Source organism: Mobula birostris, chromosome 5 (genome assembly GCF_030028105.1).
Source record: "Mobula birostris isolate sMobBir1 chromosome 5, sMobBir1.hap1, whole genome shotgun sequence".
Taxonomy (NCBI): Eukaryota; Metazoa; Chordata; class Chondrichthyes; order Myliobatiformes; family Myliobatidae; genus Mobula; species Mobula birostris.
In genome coordinates, this window is record NC_092374.1 from 208,855,923 (window position 1) to 208,879,392 (window position 23,470).

General features: G+C 50.6%; 2 protein-coding genes across 2 annotated transcripts in view; one reads left to right on the forward strand and one right to left on the reverse strand.

The window, feature by feature from the left end:
• Positions 1-23,470, reverse strand: part of LOC140198335 (coxsackievirus and adenovirus receptor homolog) — a 298,796-nt gene that overhangs the window by 125,640 nt on the left and 149,686 nt on the right. The window lies entirely within an intron of this gene.
• Positions 1-23,470, forward strand: part of LOC140198333 (uncharacterized) — a 157,864-nt gene that overhangs the window by 114,761 nt on the left and 19,633 nt on the right. Inside the window, exons 7-8 of the mRNA XM_072259429.1 lie at positions 13,408-13,536; positions 17,660-17,740. Coding sequence (XP_072115530.1) covers positions 13,408-13,536; positions 17,660-17,740 — 210 coding nt within the window. The remainder of the gene's footprint in view (positions 1-13,407; positions 13,537-17,659; positions 17,741-23,470) is intronic.

Consider the following 23,470-nt stretch of genomic DNA (forward strand, 5'->3'; position numbering starts at 1 on the left):
CTCCCCGTCTCCCCTCCGAATCCCCATCTCTCCCCCGACTCCCCGTCTCTCCCCGTCCTCCCTGTCTCTCTCCCGACTTCCCGTCTCTCCTCCAACTCCCCGTCTCCCCTCCGACTCCCCGTCTCCCCTCCGACTCCCCGTCTCCCCTCCAACTCCCCGTCTCTCCACCGACTCCCCGCCAAAAACCCCCACACGTCCACCGTCCTCCCCGTCTCTCCACCGTCCTCCCCGTCTCTCCTCCGTCCTCCCCGTCTCTCCTCCAACTCCTCGTCTCTCCTCTGACTCTCCGTCTCTCCTCCGACTCCCCGTCTCTCCATCGTCTTCCTCATCTCTCCTCCGACTCCCTGTCTCTCCACCGACTCCACGTCTCTCCACCGACTCCCCCTCTCTCCACTGACTCCCCGTCTCTCATCCGACTCCTCGTCTCTCCTCCGACTCCCCGTCTCTCCTCTGACTTCCCATCTCTCCACTGTCCTCCCCATCTCTCCTCCGTCCTCCCCGTCTCTCCTCCAACTCCCCGTCAAAAACCCCATCTCTCCTCCGACTCCCCGTCTCTCCACCGACTCCCCGTCTCTCCTCCGACTCCCCGTCTCTCCTCCGACTCCCCGTCTCTCCCCCGACTCCCCGTCTCTCCTCCCCGTCTCTCCCCCGTCCTCCCCGTCTCTACCCCGACTCCCCGTCTCTCCTCTGACTTCCCGCCTCTCCTCCGACTCCCCATCTCCCCTCCAACTCCCCGTCTCTCCACCAACTCCCCGCCAAAACCCCCACACGTCCACCGTCCTACCCGTCTCTCCTCCGCCTCCCCGTCTCTCCCCCGACACCCCGTCTCTCCACCATCCTCCCCGTCTCTCCACCATCCTCCCCGTCTCTCCTCCGACTCCTATTCTCTCCTCCGACTCCCCGTCTCTCCTTCGACACCCCGTCTCTCCTTCGACTCCCCGTCTCTCCTCCAACTCCCCGTCTCTCCACCGTCCTCCCCATCTCTCCTCCGACTCCCCGTCTCTCCACCATCTTCCTCGTCTCTCCTCTGACTCCCTGTCTCTCCAGCGACTCCACGTCTCTCCACCGACTCCCCCTCTCTCCACTGACTCCCCATCTCTCATCCGACTCCTCGTCTCTCCTCTGACTTCCCGTCTCTCCTCTGACTCCCCATCTCTCCACCGTCCTCCCCATCTCTCCTCCATCCTCCCCATCTCTCCTCCGACTCCTCCTCTCTCCACCGTCCTCCTCGTCTCTCCACCGACTTCTTGTCTCCCCTCCGACTCCCCGTCAAAAACCCCGTCTCTCCTCCGACTCCTCGTCTCTCCACAGTCCTCCTCGTCTCTCCTCCGACTCCCTGTCTCTCCTCCGACTCCTCGTCTCTCCTCCGACTCCCCGTCTCTCCACCGACTCCCCGTCTCTCCACTGTCTTCCTGGTCTCTCCTCCGACTCCCCGTCTCTCCACCGACTCCTCGTCTCTCCTCCGACTCCCCGTCTCTCCTCCGACTCCCCGTCTCTCCACTGTCCTCCTCGTCTCTCCACTGTCCTCCCCGTCTCTCCACCGTCTTCCTCGTCTCTCCACAGTCCTCCCCGTCTCTCCTCCGACTCCCCGTCTCTCCTCCAACTCCCCGTCTCTCCACCGTCCTCCCCGTCTCTCCTCCCCGTCTCTCCTTCGTCCTCCCCATCTCTCCTCCGACTCCCCGTCTCTCCACCGTCCTCTCCGTCTCTCTTCCGACTCCCTGTCTCTCCTCCGACTCCCGGTCTCTCCCCGGACTCCCCGTCCCTTCCCCGACTCCCCGTCCCTTCCCCGACTCCCCGCCTCTCCCCCGACTCCCCGTCTCTCCACCGTCCTCCCCGTCTCTCCTCCGTCCTCCCCGTCTCTCCTCCGACTCCTCGTCTCTCCACAGTCCTCCTCGTCTCTCCTCCGACTCCCTGTCTCTCCTCCGACTCCTCGTCTCTCCTCCGACTCCCCGTCTCTCCACCGACTCCCCGTCTCTCCACTGTCTTCCTGGTCTCTCCTCCGACTCCCCGTCTCTCCACCGACTCCTCGTCTCTCCTCCGACTCCCCGTCTCTCCTCCGACTCCCCGTCTCTCCACTGTCCTCCTCGTCTCTCCACTGTCCTCCCCGTCTCTCCACCGTCTTCCTCGTCTCTCCACAGTCCTCCCCGTCTCTCCTTCGTCCTCCCCGTCTCTCCTCCGACTCCCCGTCTCTCCACCATCCTCTCCGTCTCTCTTCCGACTCCCTGTCTCTCCTCCGACTCCCGGTCTCTCCCCGGACTCCCCGTCCCTTCCCCGACTCCCCGTCCCTTCCCCGACTCCCCGCCTCTCCCCCGACTCCCCGTCTCTCCACCGTCCTCCCCGTCTCTCCTCCGTCCTCCCTGTCTCTCCTCCGACTCCCCCCAAAACCCCGTCCCCAATCCTCCTCGTCTCTCCACCGTCCTCCCCGTCTCTTCTCCGTCCTCCCCGTCTCTCCTCCGTCCTCCCCGTCTCTCCTCCGACTCCCCGTCTCTCCACCGTCCTCTCTGTCTCTCTTCCGACTCCCTGTCTCCTCCGACTCCCGGTCTCTCCCCCGACTCCCCGTCCCTTCCCCGACGCCCCGTCCCTTCCCCGAGTCCCCATCTCTCCCCCGACACCCCGTCTCTCCACTGTCCTCCTTGTCTCTGCTCCGACTCCCCGTCTCTCCTCCGACTCCCCGTCTCTCCTCCGTCCTCCCCGTCTCTCCTCTGACTCCCTGTCTCCCCTCCAACTCCCCGGCTCTCCACCGACTCCCTGCCAAAAAACCCCCGCACGTCCACCGTCCTCCCCGTCTCTCCCCCAACACCCCGTCTCTCCACCATCCTCCCCGTCTCTCCTCCGTTCTCCCCGTCTCTTCTCCGACTCCTCGTCTCTCCTCCTCGTCTCTCCTCTGACTCCCCGTCTCTCCTCCGTCCTCCCCGTCTCTCCGACTCACTGTCTCTCCACATCTCCACCGTCTCCCCGTCTCTCTCATCTGACTCCCCGTCTCTCCTCCATCCTCCCCATCTCCCCTCTGACTCCCCGTCTCTCCACCATCCTCCCCGTCTCTCCTCCGACTCCCCGTCTCTCCCCCGACTCCTCGTCTCTCCTCCATCCTCCCCGTCTCTCCCCCGTCCTCCCCGTCTCTCCTCCGACTCCCCGTCTCTCCACTGTCCTCCTCGTCTCTCCACTGTCCTCCCCGTCTCTCCACCGTCCTCCTCGTCTCTCCACAGTCCTCCCCGTCTCTCCTCCGACTCCCTGTCTCTCCTCCAACTCCCCATCTCTCCACCGTCCTCCCCGTCTCTCCTCCCCGTCTCTCCTCCGTCCTCCCCGTCTCTCCTCCGACTCCCCGTCTCCCCTCCAACTCCCCGTCTCTCCACCGACTCCCCGCCAAAAACCCCCACACGTCCACCGTCCTACCCGTCTCTCCTCCAACTCCCCGTCTCTCCCCCGACACCCCGTCTCTCCACCATCCTCCCCGTCTCTCCACCGTCCTCCCTGTCTCTCCTCCGACTCCTCGTCTCTCCTCCGACTCCCCGTCTGTCCTCCGACTCCCCGTCTCTCCTCCAACTCCCCGTCTCTTCACCGTCCTCCCCGTCTCTCCTCCGACTCCCCGTCTCTCCACCATCTTCCTCGTCTCTCCACCGACTCCCCCTCTCTCCACTGACTCCCCGTCTCTCATCCGACTCCCCGTCTCTCCACCGACTCCCCGCCAAAAACCCCCGCACGTCCACCGTCCTCCCCGTCTCTCCCCCAACACCCCGTCTCTCCACCATCCTGCCCGTCTCTCCTCTGTCCTCCCCGTCTCTTCTCCGACTCCTCGTCTCTCCTCCTCGTCTCTCCTCTGACTCCCCGTCTCTCCGCCGACTCCCCGTCTCTCCTCCGACTCCCTGTCTCTCCCCCCCGACTCCCCGTCTCTCCTCCGACTCCCCGTCTCTCCTCCGTCCTCCCCGTCTCTCCGACTCACTGTCTCTCCACCTCTCCACTGTCTCCCCGTCTCTCTCATCTGACTCCCCGTCTCTCCTCCGACTCCCCGTATCTCCATCGTCCTCCCCGTCTCTCCTCCGACTCCCCGTCTCTCCTCCGACTCCCCGTCTCTCCTCTGACTTCCCGTCTCTCCTCCGACTCCCCGTCTCCCCTCCAACTCCCCGTCTCTCCACCAACTCCCCGCCAAAACCCCCACACGTCCACCATCCTACCCGTCTCTCCTCCGCCTCCCCGTCTCTCCCCCGACACCCCGTCTCTCCCCCGACACCCCGTCTCTCCACCATCCTCCCCGTCTCTCCACCATCCTCCCCGTCTCTCCACCATCCTCCCCGTCTCTCCTCCGACTCCTCGTCTCTCCTCCGACTCACCGTCTCTCCTTCGACTCCCCGTCTCTCCACCGTCCTCCCCATCTCTCCTCCGACTCCCCGTCTCTCCACCATCTTCCTCGTCTCTCCTCTGACTCCCTGTCTCTCCAGCGACTCCACGTCTCTCCACCGACTCCCCCTCTCTCCACTGACTCCCCGTCTCTCATCCGACTCCTCGTCTCTCCTCTGACTCCCCGTCTCTCCTCTGACTCCCCATCTCTCCACCGTCCTCCCCATCTCTCCTCCATCCTCCCCGTCTCTCCTCCGACTCCCCGTCAAAAACCCCGTCTCTCCTCCGACTCCTCCTCTCTCCACCGTCCTCCTCGTCTCTCCACCGACTCCTTGTCTCCCCTCCGACTCCCCGTCAAAAACCCCGTCTCTCCTCCGACTCCCCGTCTCTCCACCGACTCCCCGTCTCTCCACCGTCTCCCTGGTCTCTCCTCCGACTCCCCGTCTCTCCACCGACTCCCCGTCTCTCCTCCAACTCCCCATCTCTCCTCTGACTCCCCATCTCTCCACCGTCCTCCCCATCTCTCCTCCATCCTCTCCGTCTCTCCTCCGACTCCCCGTCAAAAACCCCGTCTCTCCTCCGACTCCTCGTCTCTCCACAGTCCTCCTCGTCTCTCCTCCGACTCCCTGTCTCTCCTCCGACTCCTCGTCTCTCCTCCGACTCCCCGTCTCTCCACCGACTCCCCGTCTCTCCACCGACTCCTCGTCTCTCCTCCGACTCCCCATCTCTCCTCTGACTCCCCGTCTCTCCACTGTCCTCCTCGTCTCTCCACTGTCCTCCCCGTCTCTCCACCGTCCTCCTCGTCTCTCCACAGTCCTCCCCTTCTCTCCTCCGACTCCCTGTCTCTCCTCCAACTCCCCGTCTCTCCACCGTCCTCCCCGTCTCTCCTTCGTCCTCCCCGTCTCTCCTCCGACTCCCCGTCTCTCCACCGTCCTCTCCGTCTCTCTTCCGACTCCCTGTCTCTCCTCCGACTCCCGGTCTCTCCCCGGACTCCCCGTCCCTTCCCCGACTCCCCGTCCCTTCCCCGACTCCCCGTCTCTCCACCGTCCTCCCCGTCTCTCCTCCGTCCTCCCCGTCTCTCCTCCGTCCTCCCCGTCTCTCCTCCGACTCCCCCCAAAACCCCGTCCCCAATCCTCCTCCTCTCTCCACCGTCCTCCCCGTCTCTTCTCCGTGTCTTCTCCGTCCTCCCTGTCTCTCCTCCGTCCTCCCCGTCTCTCCTCCGTCCTCCCCGTCTCTCCTCCGACTCCCCGTCTCTCCACCATCCTCTCTGTCTCTCTTCCGACTCCCTGTCTCCTCCGACTCCCCGTCTCTCCTCCGACTCCCCGTCTCTCCACTGTCCTCCTCGTCTCTCCACAATCCTCCCTGTCTCTCCTCCGACTCCCTGTCTCTCCTCCAACTCCCCGTCTCTCCACCGTCCTCCCCGTCTCTCCTCCCCGTCTCTCCTCCGTCTTCCCCGTCTCTCCTCCGACTCCCCGTCTCTCCACCGTCCTCTCCGTCTCTCTTCCGACTCCCTGTCTCTCCTCCGACTCCCGGTCTCTCCCCCGACTCCCCGTCTCTCCACCGTCCTCCTCGTCTCTCCACTGTCCTCCCCGTCTCTCCACCGTACTCCCCGTCTCTCCACCGTCCTCCCCGTCTCTCCTCCGTGCTCCCCGTCTCTCCTCCAACTCCTCGTCTCTCCACAGTCCTCCTCGTCTCTCCACCGACTCCCTGTCTCTCCTCCGACTCCCCGTCTCTCCTCCGTCCTCCCCGTCTCTCCTCCGACTCCTCGTCTCTCCACCGTCCTCCCCGTCTCTCCTCTGACTCCCCGTCTCTCCTCCGACTCCCCGTCTCTCCACCGTCCTCCCCGTCTCTCCTCCGTCCTCCCCGTCTCTCCACCATCCTCTCCGTCTCTCTTCCGACTCACTGTCTCTCCTCCGACTCCCCGTCTCTCCTCCGACTCCCCGTCTCTCCCCCGACTCCCTGGCTCTCCTCCGTCCTCCCCGTCTCTCCTCCGTCCTCCCCGTCTCTCCACCGACTCCCCGTCTCTCCTCCGACTCCCCGTCTCTCCACCGTCCTCCCCGTCTCTCCTCCGTCCTCCCCGTCTCTCCTCCGACTCCCCGTCTCTCCCCCTACTCCCCGTCTCTCCCCCTACTCCCCGTCTCTCCACCGACTCCCCGTCTTTCCTCCAACTCCCCGTCTCTCCACCGTCCTCCTCGTCTCTCCACCGTCCTCGTCTCTCCTCCGACTCCCCGTCTCTCCACCGACTCCCCATCAATCTTCGTCCGCCGTCCTCCTCGTCTCTCCTCCGACTCCCCATTTCTCCTCTGACTCCCCGCCAAAACCCCCATTCCCAGTCATATGAGACAGCATTGTATCCGAAAACAAAACGATACATGACCATCCGTTGGTTAATAGCACCCTGCTGTCTGTATTAACCCAAGCAGCTGTCCAGTGAGAGACTTTCTCAGCATTCCCCAGTATAACATAACAAGAGAAGCCATTTTAAATTTAACAAAAAAGAAAGATCCCGTACATGAGTAAGTATATCAGTAAGTGTGGAAATATATGAAAACCAAGCTTCTTCAAGTCCAGGGGTAAATAGATACAGTCTTACGATGATGAGTAAAGTTCAGTTCAGTTCGTGGTGTTGAGTTGAGCAGTGATGGAGAGAGAGAGAGGGGGAGAGATTTGAGTCTTCAGGTGAGCTGACGCCGTCAATCTTCCCGTTGTCCTCCAAAATCCTTTAAAAGTCACCGACTGTGACCACAACAAAGGGCACTTTTCTTCTGTGGTGGAGCTATCAACCCAGGCAAAGGTTGGCAACACAAATAACTCCCCACCAGTCACTCCCTGTTCACGGTGCAAGAGTCACTGATCGATCTGCCTAATCGTTCCTCCAAGAACCCACTTTTTCTGTGGGCACAACAAAGCTCATTCAGTGTCCAAAATCATGTGTCAGGTCTATCATCTGACCTTCTGTTTATCTCCCCATACTGAGTACCAACTGCCACTCAAACAACTCCTCCCTTCGCTGTCTGTAAGAACGTACAAGCAGGCGATGTCCTTGGGAAAGTATAAGCAAACTGTGAGCAGTCTTTGTCTCTCTCTCTCTCTTAAAAACAAGATGTCAGTGTAAAATAACTCTCTCTCTCTCATTTCAAAAGCACAATTCATAGGGGTAATTCAGGACCCCGTCACAGGGACCCCTATTCTTCGTGATTTTTATAAGTGACCTGGATGAGGAAGCGGAGGGATGGGTTAGTAAATTTGCGATGACACAAAGTTCAGGGGTGTTGCGGATAGTGTGGAGGGCTGTCAGAGGTTACAGCGGGACATTGATAGGATGCAAAACTGGGCTGAGAAATGACGGATGTTCAACCCAGGTAATGGAAACATAGAAAATTACAGCACAATACAGACCCTTTGGCTCACAAAGCTGTGCCAAACATGTCCTTACCTGAGAAATTACCTAGGGTTACCTATAGCCCTCTATTTTTCTGAGCTCCATATACCTGTCCAGGAGTCCCTTAAAAGACCCTATCGTATCTGCCTCCACCACTGTCGTCAGCAGCCCATTCTACGCACTCACCACTCTCTGCGTAAAAAATTTACCCTGCTATCTCCTCTGTACCTACTTCCAAGCACCTTAATACTATGCCCTCTCATGCTAGCCATTTCAGTCCTGAGAAGAAGCCTCTGACTATCTGCACGATCAGTGCCTCTCATCATCTTATACATCTGTGCGAGGTGTGAGGTGGTTCATTTTGGTAGGTCAAATATGATGGCAGAATATAGTAAGCAGTGTGGAGGATCAGAGGGATCCCAGGGTTCGAGTCCATAGGGCACTCAAAGCAGCTGCGCAGGTTGACTCTGCAGTTAAGAAGGCATACAGTGCATCGGCCTTCATCAATCTTGGGCTTGAGTTTAATAGCCGAGAGGTAACGTTGCAGCTCTATAAGACCCTGGTCAGACCCCACATGAGGCACTGTGCTCAATTCTGGTCACCTCACTACAGGAAGAATGTGGAAACCATAGAAAGGGTGCAGATGTCAGTCAGTACCTCCAGTTGAACTTTGTCTTTTTGTGTGTTTTCCCCTTAGCCTTCATTCTGTGGATTGTATTGTAATGTGCTCTTGTTTGTTTTCCTGCCCCATGTGCTCCTGTCCCCACTCCTGCTCTACTCCGGCCCCTGTATTACTGAGTACTCCGTCTCTCACCTGTTTCTCATTATTACCTGTTTTGCTGCCACTTCTGTCTCATTGTGCTCCACCTATCATCTGCCTCTCTGTTTATTGCTCAGTGTATTTCAGTCCTGTGTTTTCACTTGTTTGTTGCTAGATTGTGCCAGTGAATTTTCCTGAGCCTTTCCAGCATTCGTATCTGTACTCTGTCTGTCTGAATATCAACTCTGCCTATTTCCTGATTCTGGTTTTTGGATTTCTCTGGATGTTTTGATCTCTGCCTGAACTTTGATGTTAACTTTGTTTGCATCTTGGGATTTGTTATTCAATTAATATCACTGTGTGCACGGTACTGGGTCTGCGATTGGATCCCTGCTCCAGCGTCCTTACAGCAGAGGAAATTTACAAGAATGTTTCCTGGATTGGGGAGCATGCCTTATGAGAATAGTTTGAGTGAGCTCGGCCTTTTCTCCTTGGAGCGATGGAGAATGAGAGGTGACCTGACAGAGGTGTATAAGATGATGAGAGGCATTGATCATGTGGATAGTCAGAGGCTTTTTCCCAGGGCTGAAATGGCTAGCATGAGAGGACACAAGTTTTAAGGTGCTTGGAAGCAGGTACAGAGGAGATGTCAGGGTAATTTTTTTATACGCAGAGAGTGGTGAATGTGTGGAATGGGCTGCCGGTGACGGTAGTGGAGGTAGATATGATAGGTCTTTTAAGAGACTCCTGGATGGAGTTTAAAAAAATAGAGGGCTATGGGTAACCCTTGGTAATTTCTAAGGTAAGGACATGTTCGGCACAACTTTGTGGGCCGAAGGGCCTGTATTGTGCTGTAGGGTTTTAATATTTCTAAAACAGAATATGGGGAGTTAAGGAGGAAGCTGAGAAGTAGGACCTCAAGGATAGTAATCTTGAGATTGCTGCCTGTACTATGTGACAGTGAGTATAGGAATAGAATAAGGTGGCAGATAAATGCATAGCTGAAGAATTGGAGCAGGCGGCAGGGATTGAAATTTCTGGACAATCAGGATCTCCTTAGAGAAGGTGTGACCTGCCCAAAGGTATGGGTTGCACTTCAGTCTGAGGAGGACCAACATTCTTGCAAGCAGGCTTACTAAAGCTGTTGGTTGTGGTTTAACCTAATATGGCAGGGGGCTGGGAACCAGTATGATGGAGCTGAGGAAAAGCCAGCAGGTTTACAAATAGATGATGATGTAACATAAAGTGAGGAAGGACATACCAAAGATTTGGTACAAACTGAGACAGAGCAAAGAGTTAAATTGCACCATGGAGGCAAAATTCAAAAGGGCAAAGAGTGCAGGACTGAAGGTGCTGTATTTAAATGTGAGTCACATACGGAATAAGGTGGATGAACTTGTGGCACATTTGGAGATTGGTCAGTATGACGTTGTGGCCATTACTGAGGCTTGGTTGAAAGAAGGCTGTAGGTGGGAGTGTGACACCACAGGATATACTTTGTATGGAAAGGACAGGCAGGGTGGTATGGGTGATGGTGTGGCTCTGTTGGTAAGAGGTGGAATTGCATCTTTAGAAAGAGGTGACATAGGGTCAGAGAATGTTGAAGCTTTGTGAGTGGAGTTAAGAAATTGCAAGGTGTTGTGGAAACACTTAACTAAGAACACCAGAGTGAATTTGAGTTTTGTTTTAAGAGTTTATTAAGGTGATATCGTGGAGAGTCTGCGTTTGTCTCCACCACCACCACCAGAGCTCTGATTTTCGGTGATACAGAGCTCATATTTATACAGCAAGGCAAACAACTTTCACATGACTTTGTTCAGCATTCCATAGTCAGTATATGATCAATTGTTGAAAAAAATAACAGTCCTCTAATTTCCTGTTATCAGGACTCGCAATTTACTCCCAGACACATCCTCCCTCTTGGTTCCAGGAGCTTAATGTCCTGTTTATTTGAATTCCTGGCACTGTGCTTATCGTTCAAGGTTATTCTCGACTTGCATTAATAGTCTTAAGTCCAGCTGCTCCAGAGTAGTCAAGTATCCCATCATACAACGGTTTTAACTATTTCTACCACACAAGGGTTTAAAAAAAAAGGGTATCATAAATAGGTGTCCAAATAGTAGCCAAGATGTGACGTTGAGATTACAAAGAGAGCTGGAAAAAGCATGTAATAAGGATAACATCATAATTGTAATGGAGGACTTCAATATACACAGGGATTGGGAAAACAGGGTTGGTGTCACATCATAAAGGAGGGAATTTGTTGAATGCCTATGAGATGTCTTTTCAGAGAAACTTGTGCTTGAGCCTACTTGGGGAGAGGCTGTCTTAGATTCGATTTGTGTAATAGTCCAGATCATATTAGGGAGCTTTGCATAAAGGAAATCCTAGCGGGCAGTGAGCATAATATGATTGAATTCATCCTGCAGTTTGAGAGGACAAAGAGTCAGTCACATGTATCAGTTTCGCAATGGAATAAAAGGGAATGACAGAGGCGTGAGACAGGAGCCTGCCCAGGTGGATTGGAGGAAGATACTGGCAGGGATGACGGCACAGTAGAGATGACTGAAGTTTCTGTGAATAGTTCACAAGGCACACAATAAACACGTCTCACAGAGGAACTTGTTCTCAAGTGGCAGGGGTAGGTAACTGCAGCAGACAAGAGAAGCTAAGGACTGCATAAAAGCCAAGGAAAGGGCACACAGGGTAGTAAAAGTGAGTAGAAATTTGGATAATTGGAAAACTTTTAAACTAAAAAGGAAAAGATGAAATATAAGGACAAACTAGTCGATATTATGAAGCAGATACTAAAAGATTTTTTCAGTTAAATGAAGACAGATTTTTGTTTAGCGGTTTGATCGAGGGACAATGCGCAAGTGCGTGAATGTCAACGAGTCAGACCGGCGAGAAGTTTAAAAGGATACAGCTGGGCGACAGAATAGGAGGGCTTTGGCTCAACAGGGCTTCGGCAGTAACGGGTCAAGGCGAGGTAGGTTACCTGTGAGTAATAGAAACCAGTAGTACGTCTGTGAGGCCAGTGTTCTGCACTGGGTGTCAGATGTGGAAAGTCCAGGAGACCACATCTCCACAAGGTGCGTCAAGCTGTGGCTTCTTAGGGACCAGGTTAGAGAACTGGAGATGCAGCTCGATGACCTTCATCTGATTAGGGAGAGTGAGAAGGTGAGAGAGAGGAGCTCTAGGCAAGTAGCCACACAGGGGCCTCGGGAGACATATAAGTGGGTAACAGTCAGGAGAGGGAAGGGCAGGTGTCAGATACTAGAGAGTACCCCCGTGGCTGTCCCCCTTGACAATAAGTACTCCTGTTTGAGTACTGTTGGGGGGGGTGGAACAGCCTACCTGGGGGAAGCGACAGTGGCTGTGCCTCTGGCACAGAGTCTGGCCCTGTGGCTCAGAAGGGTGGGGGAAGGAAGAGGAAGGCAGTAGTGATAGGGGACTCTATAGTTAGGAGGTCAGACAGGCGATTCTGTGGACGCAGGAAAGAAGCACGGATGGTAGTTTGCATCTCAGGTGCCAGGTGCCAGGGTCCAGGATGTTTCTCATCACGTCCACGATATCCTGAAGTGGGAAGGAGAACAGCCAGAGGTCGTGGTACAAATTGGTACCAACGACATAGGTAGGAAAGGGGAGGAGTTCCTCAAAATAGACTACAGGGAGTGAGGAAGGAAGTTGAGAAGCAGGACCTCAAAGGTTATATGTGGCAGTGAGTACAGGAGTAGAGTGAGGTGGAGGATGAATGCGTGGCTGAGGGATTGGAACAGGGGGCAGGGATTCAGATTTCTCGATCATTGGGACCTCTTTGGGGCAGGGGTAACCTGTACAAGAAGGACGGGTTGCACTTAAATCCCAGGGGGACCAATATCCTGACAGGGAGGTTTACTGAGACTATTGGGGAGAGTTTAGACTAGAATTGCTGGGGGGTGGGAACCGAACTAAAGAGACAGAGGAAGGGGCTATTGGCTCACGAATAGAGAAAGCTTGGAGACAGTGTGAGAGGGAGGATAGGCAGGTGATAGAGAAGGGATGTGCTCAGACTGATGGTTTGAAATGGGTATTTTAATGCAAGGAGTATCATGAACAAAGCGGATGAGCTTAGAGCGTGGATCAGTACTTGGAGCTATGATGTTGTAGATATTACAGAGACTTGGATGGTTCAGGGGCAGGAATGGTTACTTCGAGTGCCAGGCTTTAGATGTTTCAGAAAGGACAGGGAGGGAGGCAAAAGAGGTGAGTGCTTGGCACTGCTGATCAGAGATAGTGTCATGGCTGCAGAAAAGGAGGAAGTCATGGAGGGGTTCTCTACGGCGTCTCTGGGTGGAAGTTAGGAATAGAAAGGGGTCAATAACTCTACTGTATATTTTTTATAGAGCACCCAATAGTAACAGGGACATCGAGGAACAGATAGGGAGACAGATTCTGGAAAGGTGCAATAATAACAGGGCTGTCGTGGTGGGGGATTTTAATTTCCCAAATAGTCAGCCATAGTCATACTTTATTGATCCCGGGGGAAATTGGTTGAATATTGATTGGCATCTCCCTAGAGCGAGGGGTTTAGATAGGGTGGACTTTGTTAGGTGTGTTCAGGAAGGTTTATTCACACAATATGAAGATAAGCCTACAAGAGGAGAGGCTGTATTTAAGGCAGAGATAGATAGATTCTTGATTAGCCAGGGCATCAAAGGTCACGGGGTGAAAGCAGGGAAGTGGGGATAACTGGAAGAATTGGATCAGACCATGATTGAATGGCGGAGCCTACTTCTCCTACATCTCATGGACATAATTTCCAGCATCTGCAGAAAACACTGTATTGAAAATGTACTATTGCCTTAATGTTTGATCCTTAAACTAAAGTAATAGGTAGAAGTTAACTGACTGTGAGTGATAGCACTGAGGTCTTTTGTCTCTTCTCCAGGATTTTCCCCTGTATACCGAGCAGGTTCTGGAATTGGCTGCATCCTCTGTTTGGCAACAGTTACCTATGTGATGGTTCTTTTTCTGCATCATCACTCACAGCACTCTTTGTCCTTCCTTTCCAATTGCTGTAAGTTAAAGCTTTGTTGCAAATTTTGTGGATGATATGAAGATAGGTGGAAGGGCTAGTAGTTTTGAGGAAATAGAGAGGCTACAGAAGGAATTAGATTAGGAGAATGGGAAAACAGGTGGCAGATGGAATATAATGTCAGGAAGTGTATGGTCATGCACTTTGTTAGAAGAAATTAAAGGGTAGTTTATTTTCTAAATGGAGCGAAAATTCAAAAATCTTGGGGATCTTTGTGAAGGATTTCCTAAGGGGTAAATTGCAGGTACAGTCTGGGGCGAGGAAGGCAAATGCAATGTTAGCATTCATTTCAAGAGGGCTAGTATATAAGAGCAAGGATGTAATGTTGAAACTTTATAAAGCACTGGTGAGGCCTCACTTGGAGTATTGTGAACAGTTTTGAGTCCCTCCTTTTTGAAAGGATGTGCTGGCACTGGAGAGGGTTCAAAAGTGGTTCACAAAAATGATTCCAGGATTGAACGGCTGGTCATATAATGGCTCTGAGCCTGTGTTCACTAGAATTCAGAAGACACAGCGGTGACCTCATTGCAACCTACTGAATTTTGAAGGGCCTTGACAGGGTAGATGTTTCCTGTGGTAGGTAAGACTATGGCCAGAGTACACAGCCTCAGAATAGAGGGGTGCCCTTTTCCAGCAGAGGTAAAGAGGAATTTCTTTGGTGAAAGTATGGTAAATCTGTGGAATTTGTTGCCATAAGTGGCTGTGGAAGCCAAGTCTTCAGGTATATTTAAGGCAGAGGCTGATAGATTCTTAATTAATCGGGGCATGAAGAGATATGGGTGGAAGGCACGAGATTGGGACTGAGAGCTATAAAGGATCAGCCACGATGAAATAGCAGAGAAAACTTGATGAGCCAAATGGCCTAATTCTGCTCATATGTCTTATGCTCTTATTCTATTGTCTTTGTGCCATTTATCAACAGCAAGGAAGTATTTCATTCAATTGTCTTATCATGCTAAGATGATCTTGCTTTTTTTATTAAGATTCCAGGTGCCTACGAGGTGGCTTTTTAGAGCGGCTCGTGATTAAGCCCACGAGGGGGTTGAAATATTTTAGATTGAAACATAGAAAACCTACAACACAATACAGGCCCTTCATCCCACAAAGCTGTGCCGAACATGTCCTTACCTCAGAACTACCTACGCTTACCCCTAGCCCTCTATTTTTCTAAGCTCCATGTAGCCATCAGGAGTCTCTTAAAAGACCCCACCATTTCCGGCAGCCCATTCCACGCACTCACCAGTCCCTGCATAAAAAACTTACTCCTGACATCTCCTCTGTACCTACTTCCAAGCACCTTAAAACTGTGCCCTCTCATGCTAACCATTTCAGCCCTGTGAGAAAGCCTTTGACTATCCACACGATCAATGCCTCTCATCATCTTGTACAACTCTATCAGGCCACCTCTCATCCTCCGTCGCTCCGAGGAAAAAAGTCCGAGTTCACTCAACCTATTCTCATAAGGCATGCTCCCCAATCCAGGCAAAATCCTTGTAAATCTCCTCTGCACCCTTTCTATGGCTTCCACATCCTTCCTGTAGTGAGGCGACCAGAACTGAACACAGTACTCCAAGTGGGGTCTGACTATAGTCCTATATAGCTGCAACATTACCTCTCGGCTCCTAAATTCAATTCCATGATTGATGAAGGCCAATACACTGTACACCTCCTTAACCTCCTTAACCACAGAGTCAACCTGCACAGCTGCTTTGAGCGTCCTATGGACTAGGACCCTAAGATCCCTCTGATCCTCCACACTGCCAAGAGTCTTACCATTAATACTATATTCTGCCATCATATTTGACCTACCAAAATGAACCACCTCACACTTATCTGGGTTGAGCTCCATCTGCCACTTCTCAGTCCAGTTTTGCATCCTATCAATGTCCCGCTGTAACCTCTGACAGCCCTCCACACTATCCACAACACCTCCAACCTTTGTGTCATCAGCAAATTTACTAACCCATCCCTCCACTTCCTCATCCAAGTCATTTATAAAAATCACGAAGTGTAAGGGTCCCAGAACAGATCCCTGAGGCACTCCACTGGTTACCGACCTCCATGCAGAATATCACCCATTTACAACCACTCTTTGCGTTCTGCGAGCAAGCCAGTTCTGGATCCACAAAGCAATGTCCCCTTGGATCCCATGCCTCCTTACTTTCTCAATAAGTCTTGCATGGGGTAACTTATCAAATACCTTGCTGAAATCCATATACACTACATCTACTGCTCTTCCTTCATCAATGTGTTTAGTTCACATCTTCAAAAGATTCAATCAGACTCGTAAGGCACGACCTGCCCTTGACAAAGCCATGCTGATGATTCCTAATCATATTATACCTCTCCAAATGTTCATAAATCCTGCCTCTCAGGATCTTCTCCATCAACTTACCAACCACTGAGGTAAGACTCACTGGTCTATAATTTCCTGGGCTATCTCTACTCCCTTCCTTGAATAAAAGAAGAACATCCACAACCCTCCAATCCTCCAGAACCTCTCCCATCCCCATTGATGATGCAAAGATCATCGCCAGAGGCTCAGCAATCTCCTCCCTCGCCTCCCACAGCAACCTGGGGTACATCTCATCCGGTCCCACCGACTTATCCGACTTGATGCTTTCCAAAAGCTCCAGCACATCCTCTTTCTTAATATCTGCATGCTCAAGCTTTTCAGTCTGCTGCAAGTCATCCCTACAATCACCAAGATCCTTTTCCATAGTAATACTGAAGTATTCATTAAGTTCCTCTGCTATTTCCTCCGGTTCCACACATATTTTCCCACTGTCACACTTGATAGGTCCTATTCTTTCATGTTTTAAAGGGCAAAAGTTTAGAGGTAACATGAGGGGGAACTTCTTTACTCAGAGAGTGGTAGCTGTGTGGAACGAGCTTCCAGCAGAAGTGGTTGAGGCAGGCTCGATGTTGTCATTTAAAGTTAATTTGGATAGATGTATGGACAGGAAAGGAATGGAGGGTTATGGGCTGAGTGCAGGTTGATGGGACTAGGTGAGAGTAAGAGTTCGGCACGGACTAGAAGGGTCGAGATGGCCTGTTTCTGTGCTGTAATTGTTATATGGTTATGGTTATATGGTCTCCCCAGTAACCGTAGCAAACGTCCCTGCCAGGATATTGGTCCCCTGGGATTCAAGTACAACCTGTCCTTTTTTTACAGGTTACACCTGCCCCAAAAGAGGTCCCAATGATCCAGAAATCTGAATCCCTGCCCCCCTCCCTGATCCTTTTGATCCGAGATAGTGTCATGTCTGCAGAAAAGGTGGACACCATGGAGGGATTGTCTACGGAGTCTCTGTGGGTGGAGGTTTGGAACAGGAAGGGGTCAATAACTTGCTGCCTCCCTCCCTGTCCTTTCTGAGTCCCTGCCCCCTGCTCCAATCCCTCAGCCACACTCTACATCTGAGCTTGCTACACAATGCACTAAATCAAAAAGCTCTTAGCCTTGCGTACTCCCATATATGACACACTAGCAAGGGTTAGTTTGATGCACTGTGCTCCGAGATCTGAATGCCAGTCCTCCTTCTGCATTAGTTATTCCTGGGTTATCACTGCCGACACTCTCAGTCGTTCCAAAATAGTGGAACACCTTAAACCCAAACTACACTAATCAGTCAAAGAAGCACACATTGATTCAAGATTTTTTAATGTCATTTTCAGTACGCAACTATTAAGGAAAACAAAATAATTGTTATTCTGGGTTAGTGAGTAGAGGCATTGATCAGCCTTACTGCTTGGGGAAAGATTGATTTTGTTTTTGTTCTTGCAGCCTCATCATTACTACAGTGTTTTGCACTTTCTCTGCTTGGGGTTGAGAGGGATAATAAATCAGCCATAATGGAATGGCTGAGTAGACTTGATGGAGTAGACTAGACTTGATGGGCTGAATGGCCAAATTCTGCTCAGGTGTTTTATAGCCCTATGTTCTTTCCAAACCATATTTCAGAACCACAGCTGTGAAATCATATTCAGGAGCGATGTAAAGTAATTACATTGTAAGAAAATATTTCAGTGGAATAATTCATGAGATAAGTCCAATAGGTTTTTAACTCAGGTCATACATTTACTCCCAAATTTTATTTATTCGCAGGGAAAAGAAACATCTTTCTGGGAAGTGAAACTATTGCCGTGCTGATTGCTTGTTTGCCACTTATCAAGTCAAAGCAAAATCGTGAGTATCTCCAGAAAAGAAAGCAGTGAGCCAGCAACCTTGAGGTTTTCAAGAGATCATGATCTTACGCAGGAAAAGCTTGTACTGTGCTGTAGTGTTCTCTGTTCACACACACACACACACACACACACCCCTGCACCCCCCCCCCCGAGTAATAGAGCACTACAGCACAGAAACAGGCCTTTTGGCCCATCTAGTCTGTGCTGAGCTATTAATTTACGTAGTCCTATCGACCGGCATCCGGATCTCAGCCACTTTCAAAGAATTATGGACATAGTCAGAGTGTTGACCTTGAGGGTTTAGCTCTTCGAGGCTTCCGTGAAAGGAAGCCTCACTCAGAGAAAGCAAAGGAAAGAAAAGCTTATTGTTATCTGCTCAGCTAGGACAGTAGAGATGTCAGGCATGATAGTGAAATGCTCCTCCTGTGGGATGTGGGAAGCCGTAGAAACCTACAATGTCCCTGATGACTACAACTGCGAGAAGTGCGTCCAGATACAGCTTCTAACAGCCTGCGTTAAGGAGTTGGAACTGGAACTGGATGAACTCTGGATCATTCGGGAGGCTGAAGGGGTGATAGATAGGACATAAAGAGAGGTGGTTACACCCACAATGCAGGACACAGCAAACTGGGTGACAGGAAGTGGAAAGGGGTTAAGGAGCCAGTGCAGAGTACCCCTGTGGCCATCCCCCTCAACAAAATGTATATTACCTTGGATACTGTTGAGGGGTGGGGGTGGATGACCCAACAGAGGAAAATGAAAATGGTTGGGCTCTGGCACTGAGTCTGCCTCTGTGACTCACAAGGGAAGGGGGAATAGGGGATATGCTAGTTAGGGGAATGGACAGCAAGAACGAGGTTCCCAGATGGTATGTTGCCTCCCGTGTGCCAGGATCCGGGATATCTCGGATCAAATTCTCAGCACTCTTAAGTGGGAGGGTGAGCAGCCAGTGAGGTCAGAACTAGAAAGATCATGCAATTTAATACCATAAAACAGAATTAGCCCATTTGACCCATTGAGTCTGCTTCACCGTTTCATCACAGCTGATGCAATTTTCCTCTCAACCCCAATCTCCTGTCTTCTCCCCATATCCCTTCATGCCCTGACCAGTCAAGAATCTGTCAACCTCTGCCTTAAATATACATGAAGACTTGTCCTCCACAGCTGCCTGTGGCAAAGGATTACACCATTCACCACTCTGACTAAAGAAATTCCTGCTCATCTCCGTTCTAAGAGAACACCCCTCTAGTCTGAGGCTGTGTCCTCTGGTCTTAGACTCTCCCACCATAGGAAACATCCTCTTCACATCCACTCTGTCAAAGCTTTTCATCATTTGATAGGTTTCAGCAAGATCACCCCTCATTCTGCTGAATTCCTGTGAATATAGGCTCAGCCATCAAACTCTCTTCCTATGACAAGCCATTCAATCCTGGATTCATTTTTTGTGAAACTCCTTTGAATCCACCCCAGTTTCAGCACATCCTTTCTAAGATAAGGGGCCCAAAACTGCTCACAATACTCCAAGTGAGGCCTCACCAGTGCTTTATGAAGTCTCAACATTACGTCCTTGCTTTTATCTTCTACTCCTCTTGAACTGAATGCTAACATTGCATTTCACTGCACAAAGATTCCCAAATCCCTTTGCACATCAGTTTATGGTATTTTATGTCCATTTAGAAAATAATCAATCCTTTTATTTCTTCTACCAAACTGCATGACCATGCACTTCTCAACACTGTATTCCATCTGCCATTTCTTTGCCCATTCTCCTAATTTGTCTAAGTCCTTCTATAGCCCCTCTACTTCCTCAAAACTACCTGTCCCTCCACATATCTTCATACTGTCTGCAAAATTTGCAACACAGCCATCAATTCCATCATCCAGATCATTGACATGTAACGTAAAAAAGAATTAGTCCCAACACAGACCCCAGTAGAACAAAACTGCTCTGACAACCAGCAGTAAAAGGCTCCTTGTATTCTCATACTTGGCCCTCTGCCAATCAGCCACTGCTTCATTCATGCTAGAATCTTTCCTGTAATGCTATGGGTTTGTTAAGCAACCTCTTATACGGCACCTTGTCAGGAGAATGAGTTGATGTTGTGTACTTTGATTTTCGGAAGGCTTGATAAAGGCCTTCTTGAAGGAGGAGAAGATGGCGGCGCGAGGGCAGTGCGCACGGCCACTTCAGTGGTGATGTCTGTTATCTGTCAAGTAGGGGACTGTGCACAATTCTGATTTGATGGAGATGGACATGAGAGTACGGAGGAACATCTGGAAAACTTCTGAAATGCCCGCTTCGCTGCCGCTGCTACTGTGTGGTAACTGGAATCTCCGGAGCAGAAGGCCCCGAATCCTCGGCTTTGCTTGTTTCAGCAGCCGGGGCTGGGTCGAAGGCGCTCGGCAGAGGATGGCGCTCGGGAGGCTGTATCGGAGAGGCTGGTCGGAAGCTCGAAGTTTTCGGACGGATGGACTCAGTATCGGCTGTGGTTGGCTGCTTCCAAGGTATCGGCAAGTTGACGGTGCCTGGAGGTTTATGGCAGGGAATTTCTCCCTTTTGGCGCCTGCTATCGGGGATTCGGGAGTCAATCGCCTCGAGACTTTAAAGGCTTTATTTACTGTGCCCATGGTTTGTTCTTCATCAAATTATGGTATTGCTTTGCACTGCTGTAACTATATGTTATAATTCTGTGGTTCTGTCAGTGTTAGTCTTTGGTTTGTCCTGTTTTCTGTGATATCACTCCAGAGAAACATTATATCATTTCTTAATGCATGTATGCATTTCTAAATGACAATAAAAGAGGACTGAGTGTTCTCATAATCTAAAAAAAAGGCCTGCTGAAAATCCAAGTACACAATATCAACCCATTCTCCTTCGTCCATCCTGCTTGTTATGTCTTCAAAGAATTCCAACAGATTTGTCAGACAAGACTTCCCCTTGAGGAAACCGGCCTCCAAGTATCCTGAGACTTCAATATCTTCCCGACCACTGAGGTCAGGTGAACTCGATGAAATTTCCTTTCTTCTGCCTCTCTCCCTTGTTGAAGAGTGGAGTGACTTTTACAATTTTCCATCTTCAGGAAGCATTCCAGAATCAAGTGCTTCTTGAAAGATCGTTACTAATGCCTCCACAATATTTTCAGACAGCTCTTTCAGAACCCTGAGCTGTACCATCTGGTCCAGATGACTTTTCTAACTTCAGACCCTTCAGTTTCCCAAGAACGTTCTCTCTAGTTGTGGTAATTTCACACACTCATGAGCCCCAACACCTGGAACTTCCACCATACTGCTTGTGTCTTCTACAGTGAAGACTGATGTAAAACAATTGAGAATGATAAATAAGATTGATTCAAGAATGAAATTAGGAGAGCTACAAGGGGCCATGAGAAGGATTAAGGAAGACCCCAAGGCACTTTACAAGTACGTGAGGAGCAAGAGGATGAGCCAAGTGAGAAAAGGACCAATCAGGTGCGATAGTGGAAACGTGCGTGGAGCTGGAGGAGGTAGCAGAGGTAATTAATAAATACTTTGCTTCAGTATTCATCAGTGAAAAAGCCCTTAGAAATTGTGGGGATGACTTACCGTGGACTGAAATGCTTGAGTGTATAAACATTAAGAAAGAGGATGTGCTGGAGCTGTTGAAAGGTATTAAGTTGGATAAGTCACAAAGGTTGGACAAGATATACCCCAGGCTACTGTGGGAAGCGAGGGAGGAGATTGCTGAACACTGGCAATGGTCTTTGCATCATCAATAGGGATAGGAGAAGTACCAGAGGATTGGAAGGTTGCAAATGCTGTTCCCTTGTTCAAGAAAGGGAGTAGAGACAATGCAGCAAATTGTAGACCTGTAAGTCTGACTTCAGTGGTGGGCAAGTTGTTGGAGAAGATCCTGAGAGGTAGGAATTATGAGCATTTGGAGAGACATAATCTGATTAGGGATAGTCAGCATGGCTTTGTCAAGGGCAGGTGGTGCTTTTCGAGCCTGATTGAATCCTTTGAGGATGTAGGAAAACACATTTAAGTGGCAGATGGACTTCAACCCAGATAAGTCTGAAGTGGTTCATTCTGGTAGGTCAAATTTGAAGACAGAATATAATATTAATAGTAAGATTCTTGGCAGACTGGAGGATCAGTGAAATCTTGGTGTCTGTGTCCACAGGACACTCAAAGCTGCTGTGCAGGTTGGGAGTGTTGTTAAGAAGGCATATGGTGTGATGGCCCTCAAGAGTTCAAGAGCCATGAGGTAATGTTACAGCTACATAAGACCTTAGTTAAACCCCACTTAGAGTACTGTGTTCATACCTGGTCACCTCACTACAGGAAAGATGTAAATACTCTAAAGAGAGTGGTAAGGAGATTTACATGACGTTGCCTGGTTTGGAGAACATGCCTTATGAGAATAGGTTGAGTGAACTTGGCCTTTTCTCCTTGGAGCGACAGAGGATGAGAGGTGACCTGATAGAGGTGTATAAGATGATGAGAGGCATTGATTATGTTGATAGCCAGAGGCTTTTTCCCAGGGCTGAAATGGCTAACAATAGGGGTCATAGTTTTAAGGTACTTGGAAGTAGGTACGAGGGAGATGTTAGAGGTAAGCTGTTCACACAAAGTGTGGTGGGTGCGTGGAATGCACTGCAAGCGACAGTGGTCGATGCAGGTACAATGGGATCATTTAAGAGACTCTTTGGTAGATACATGGAGCTTAGAAAAATAGAGGGCTATGCAGTAGGGAATTTCTAGGCAGTTTCTAGAGTAGGTTACATGTTTGGCACAATATTGTGGGCTGAAGGGCCTGTAACGTGCTGTAGATTTCTGTGTTGTATTTTCTAAATTACCTTTCAGTTGATCTGCCATTTCGTTGTGACCCATTCATCTACCTCTCCAGCATCATTTTCCAGCGGTACTACATCCACTTTCATCTCTCTTTTACACTTTAGGTATCTGAAGAAACTTTTGTCATGTTATTGGCTTTGTCATGTTATTGGATTTTCTGCTGTTTAGAAAATAGTCCACACATTTATTTCTACCAACAAAGTGCATGACCATGAACATGCTATTTCATTTGTCACTTCTTGCCCATTCTCCTAATCTAAGTCTTTCTGCATCCAACCTGTTTCCTCAACACTCTCTGCCCCTCCACCGATCTTCGTATCATATACAAACTGAGCAACAAAGCCATCTATTCCATCATCTAAATCATTTATATACAGTGTAAAAAGAAGTGGTCCCAACACTGACCTTTGTGGAACACCACTAGTCACTGGCAGCCAACCAGAAAAGGACCCTTTTATTCTCACTCTCTGACTTCTTCCAATCAGCCAATACTCAAACCATCTTAGTAACTTTCCTGTAAGACCATGGGCTGTTAGCTTGGTAAGCAGCCTCATGTGTAGCACCTTCCTGCTGCCTTCCTCCTCTCTTGAAGAGTGGAGTGACATCTGCAATTTTCCAGTCCTCTGGCACCATGCCAGCGTCCGATGATTTTTGAAAGATCATTTCTAATGCCACCACAATCTCCTAATGCTACCTCTTTCAGAACCCTAGGGTGCAGTTCATCTTACCTGGGTGACTGATGTACCTTTAGGTCTTTTGGCTTTTTGAGCACCCTCTCTCTTGTAATAGTAACTGCACCCACTTCTCTTCCTTCACATACTCAGCGTCATCGTGGCTATCCCTCGAGGTCGAGGATGATGGTCTTCGTTCTGAAGAAGTGGCCCACAGAGCGAAGACG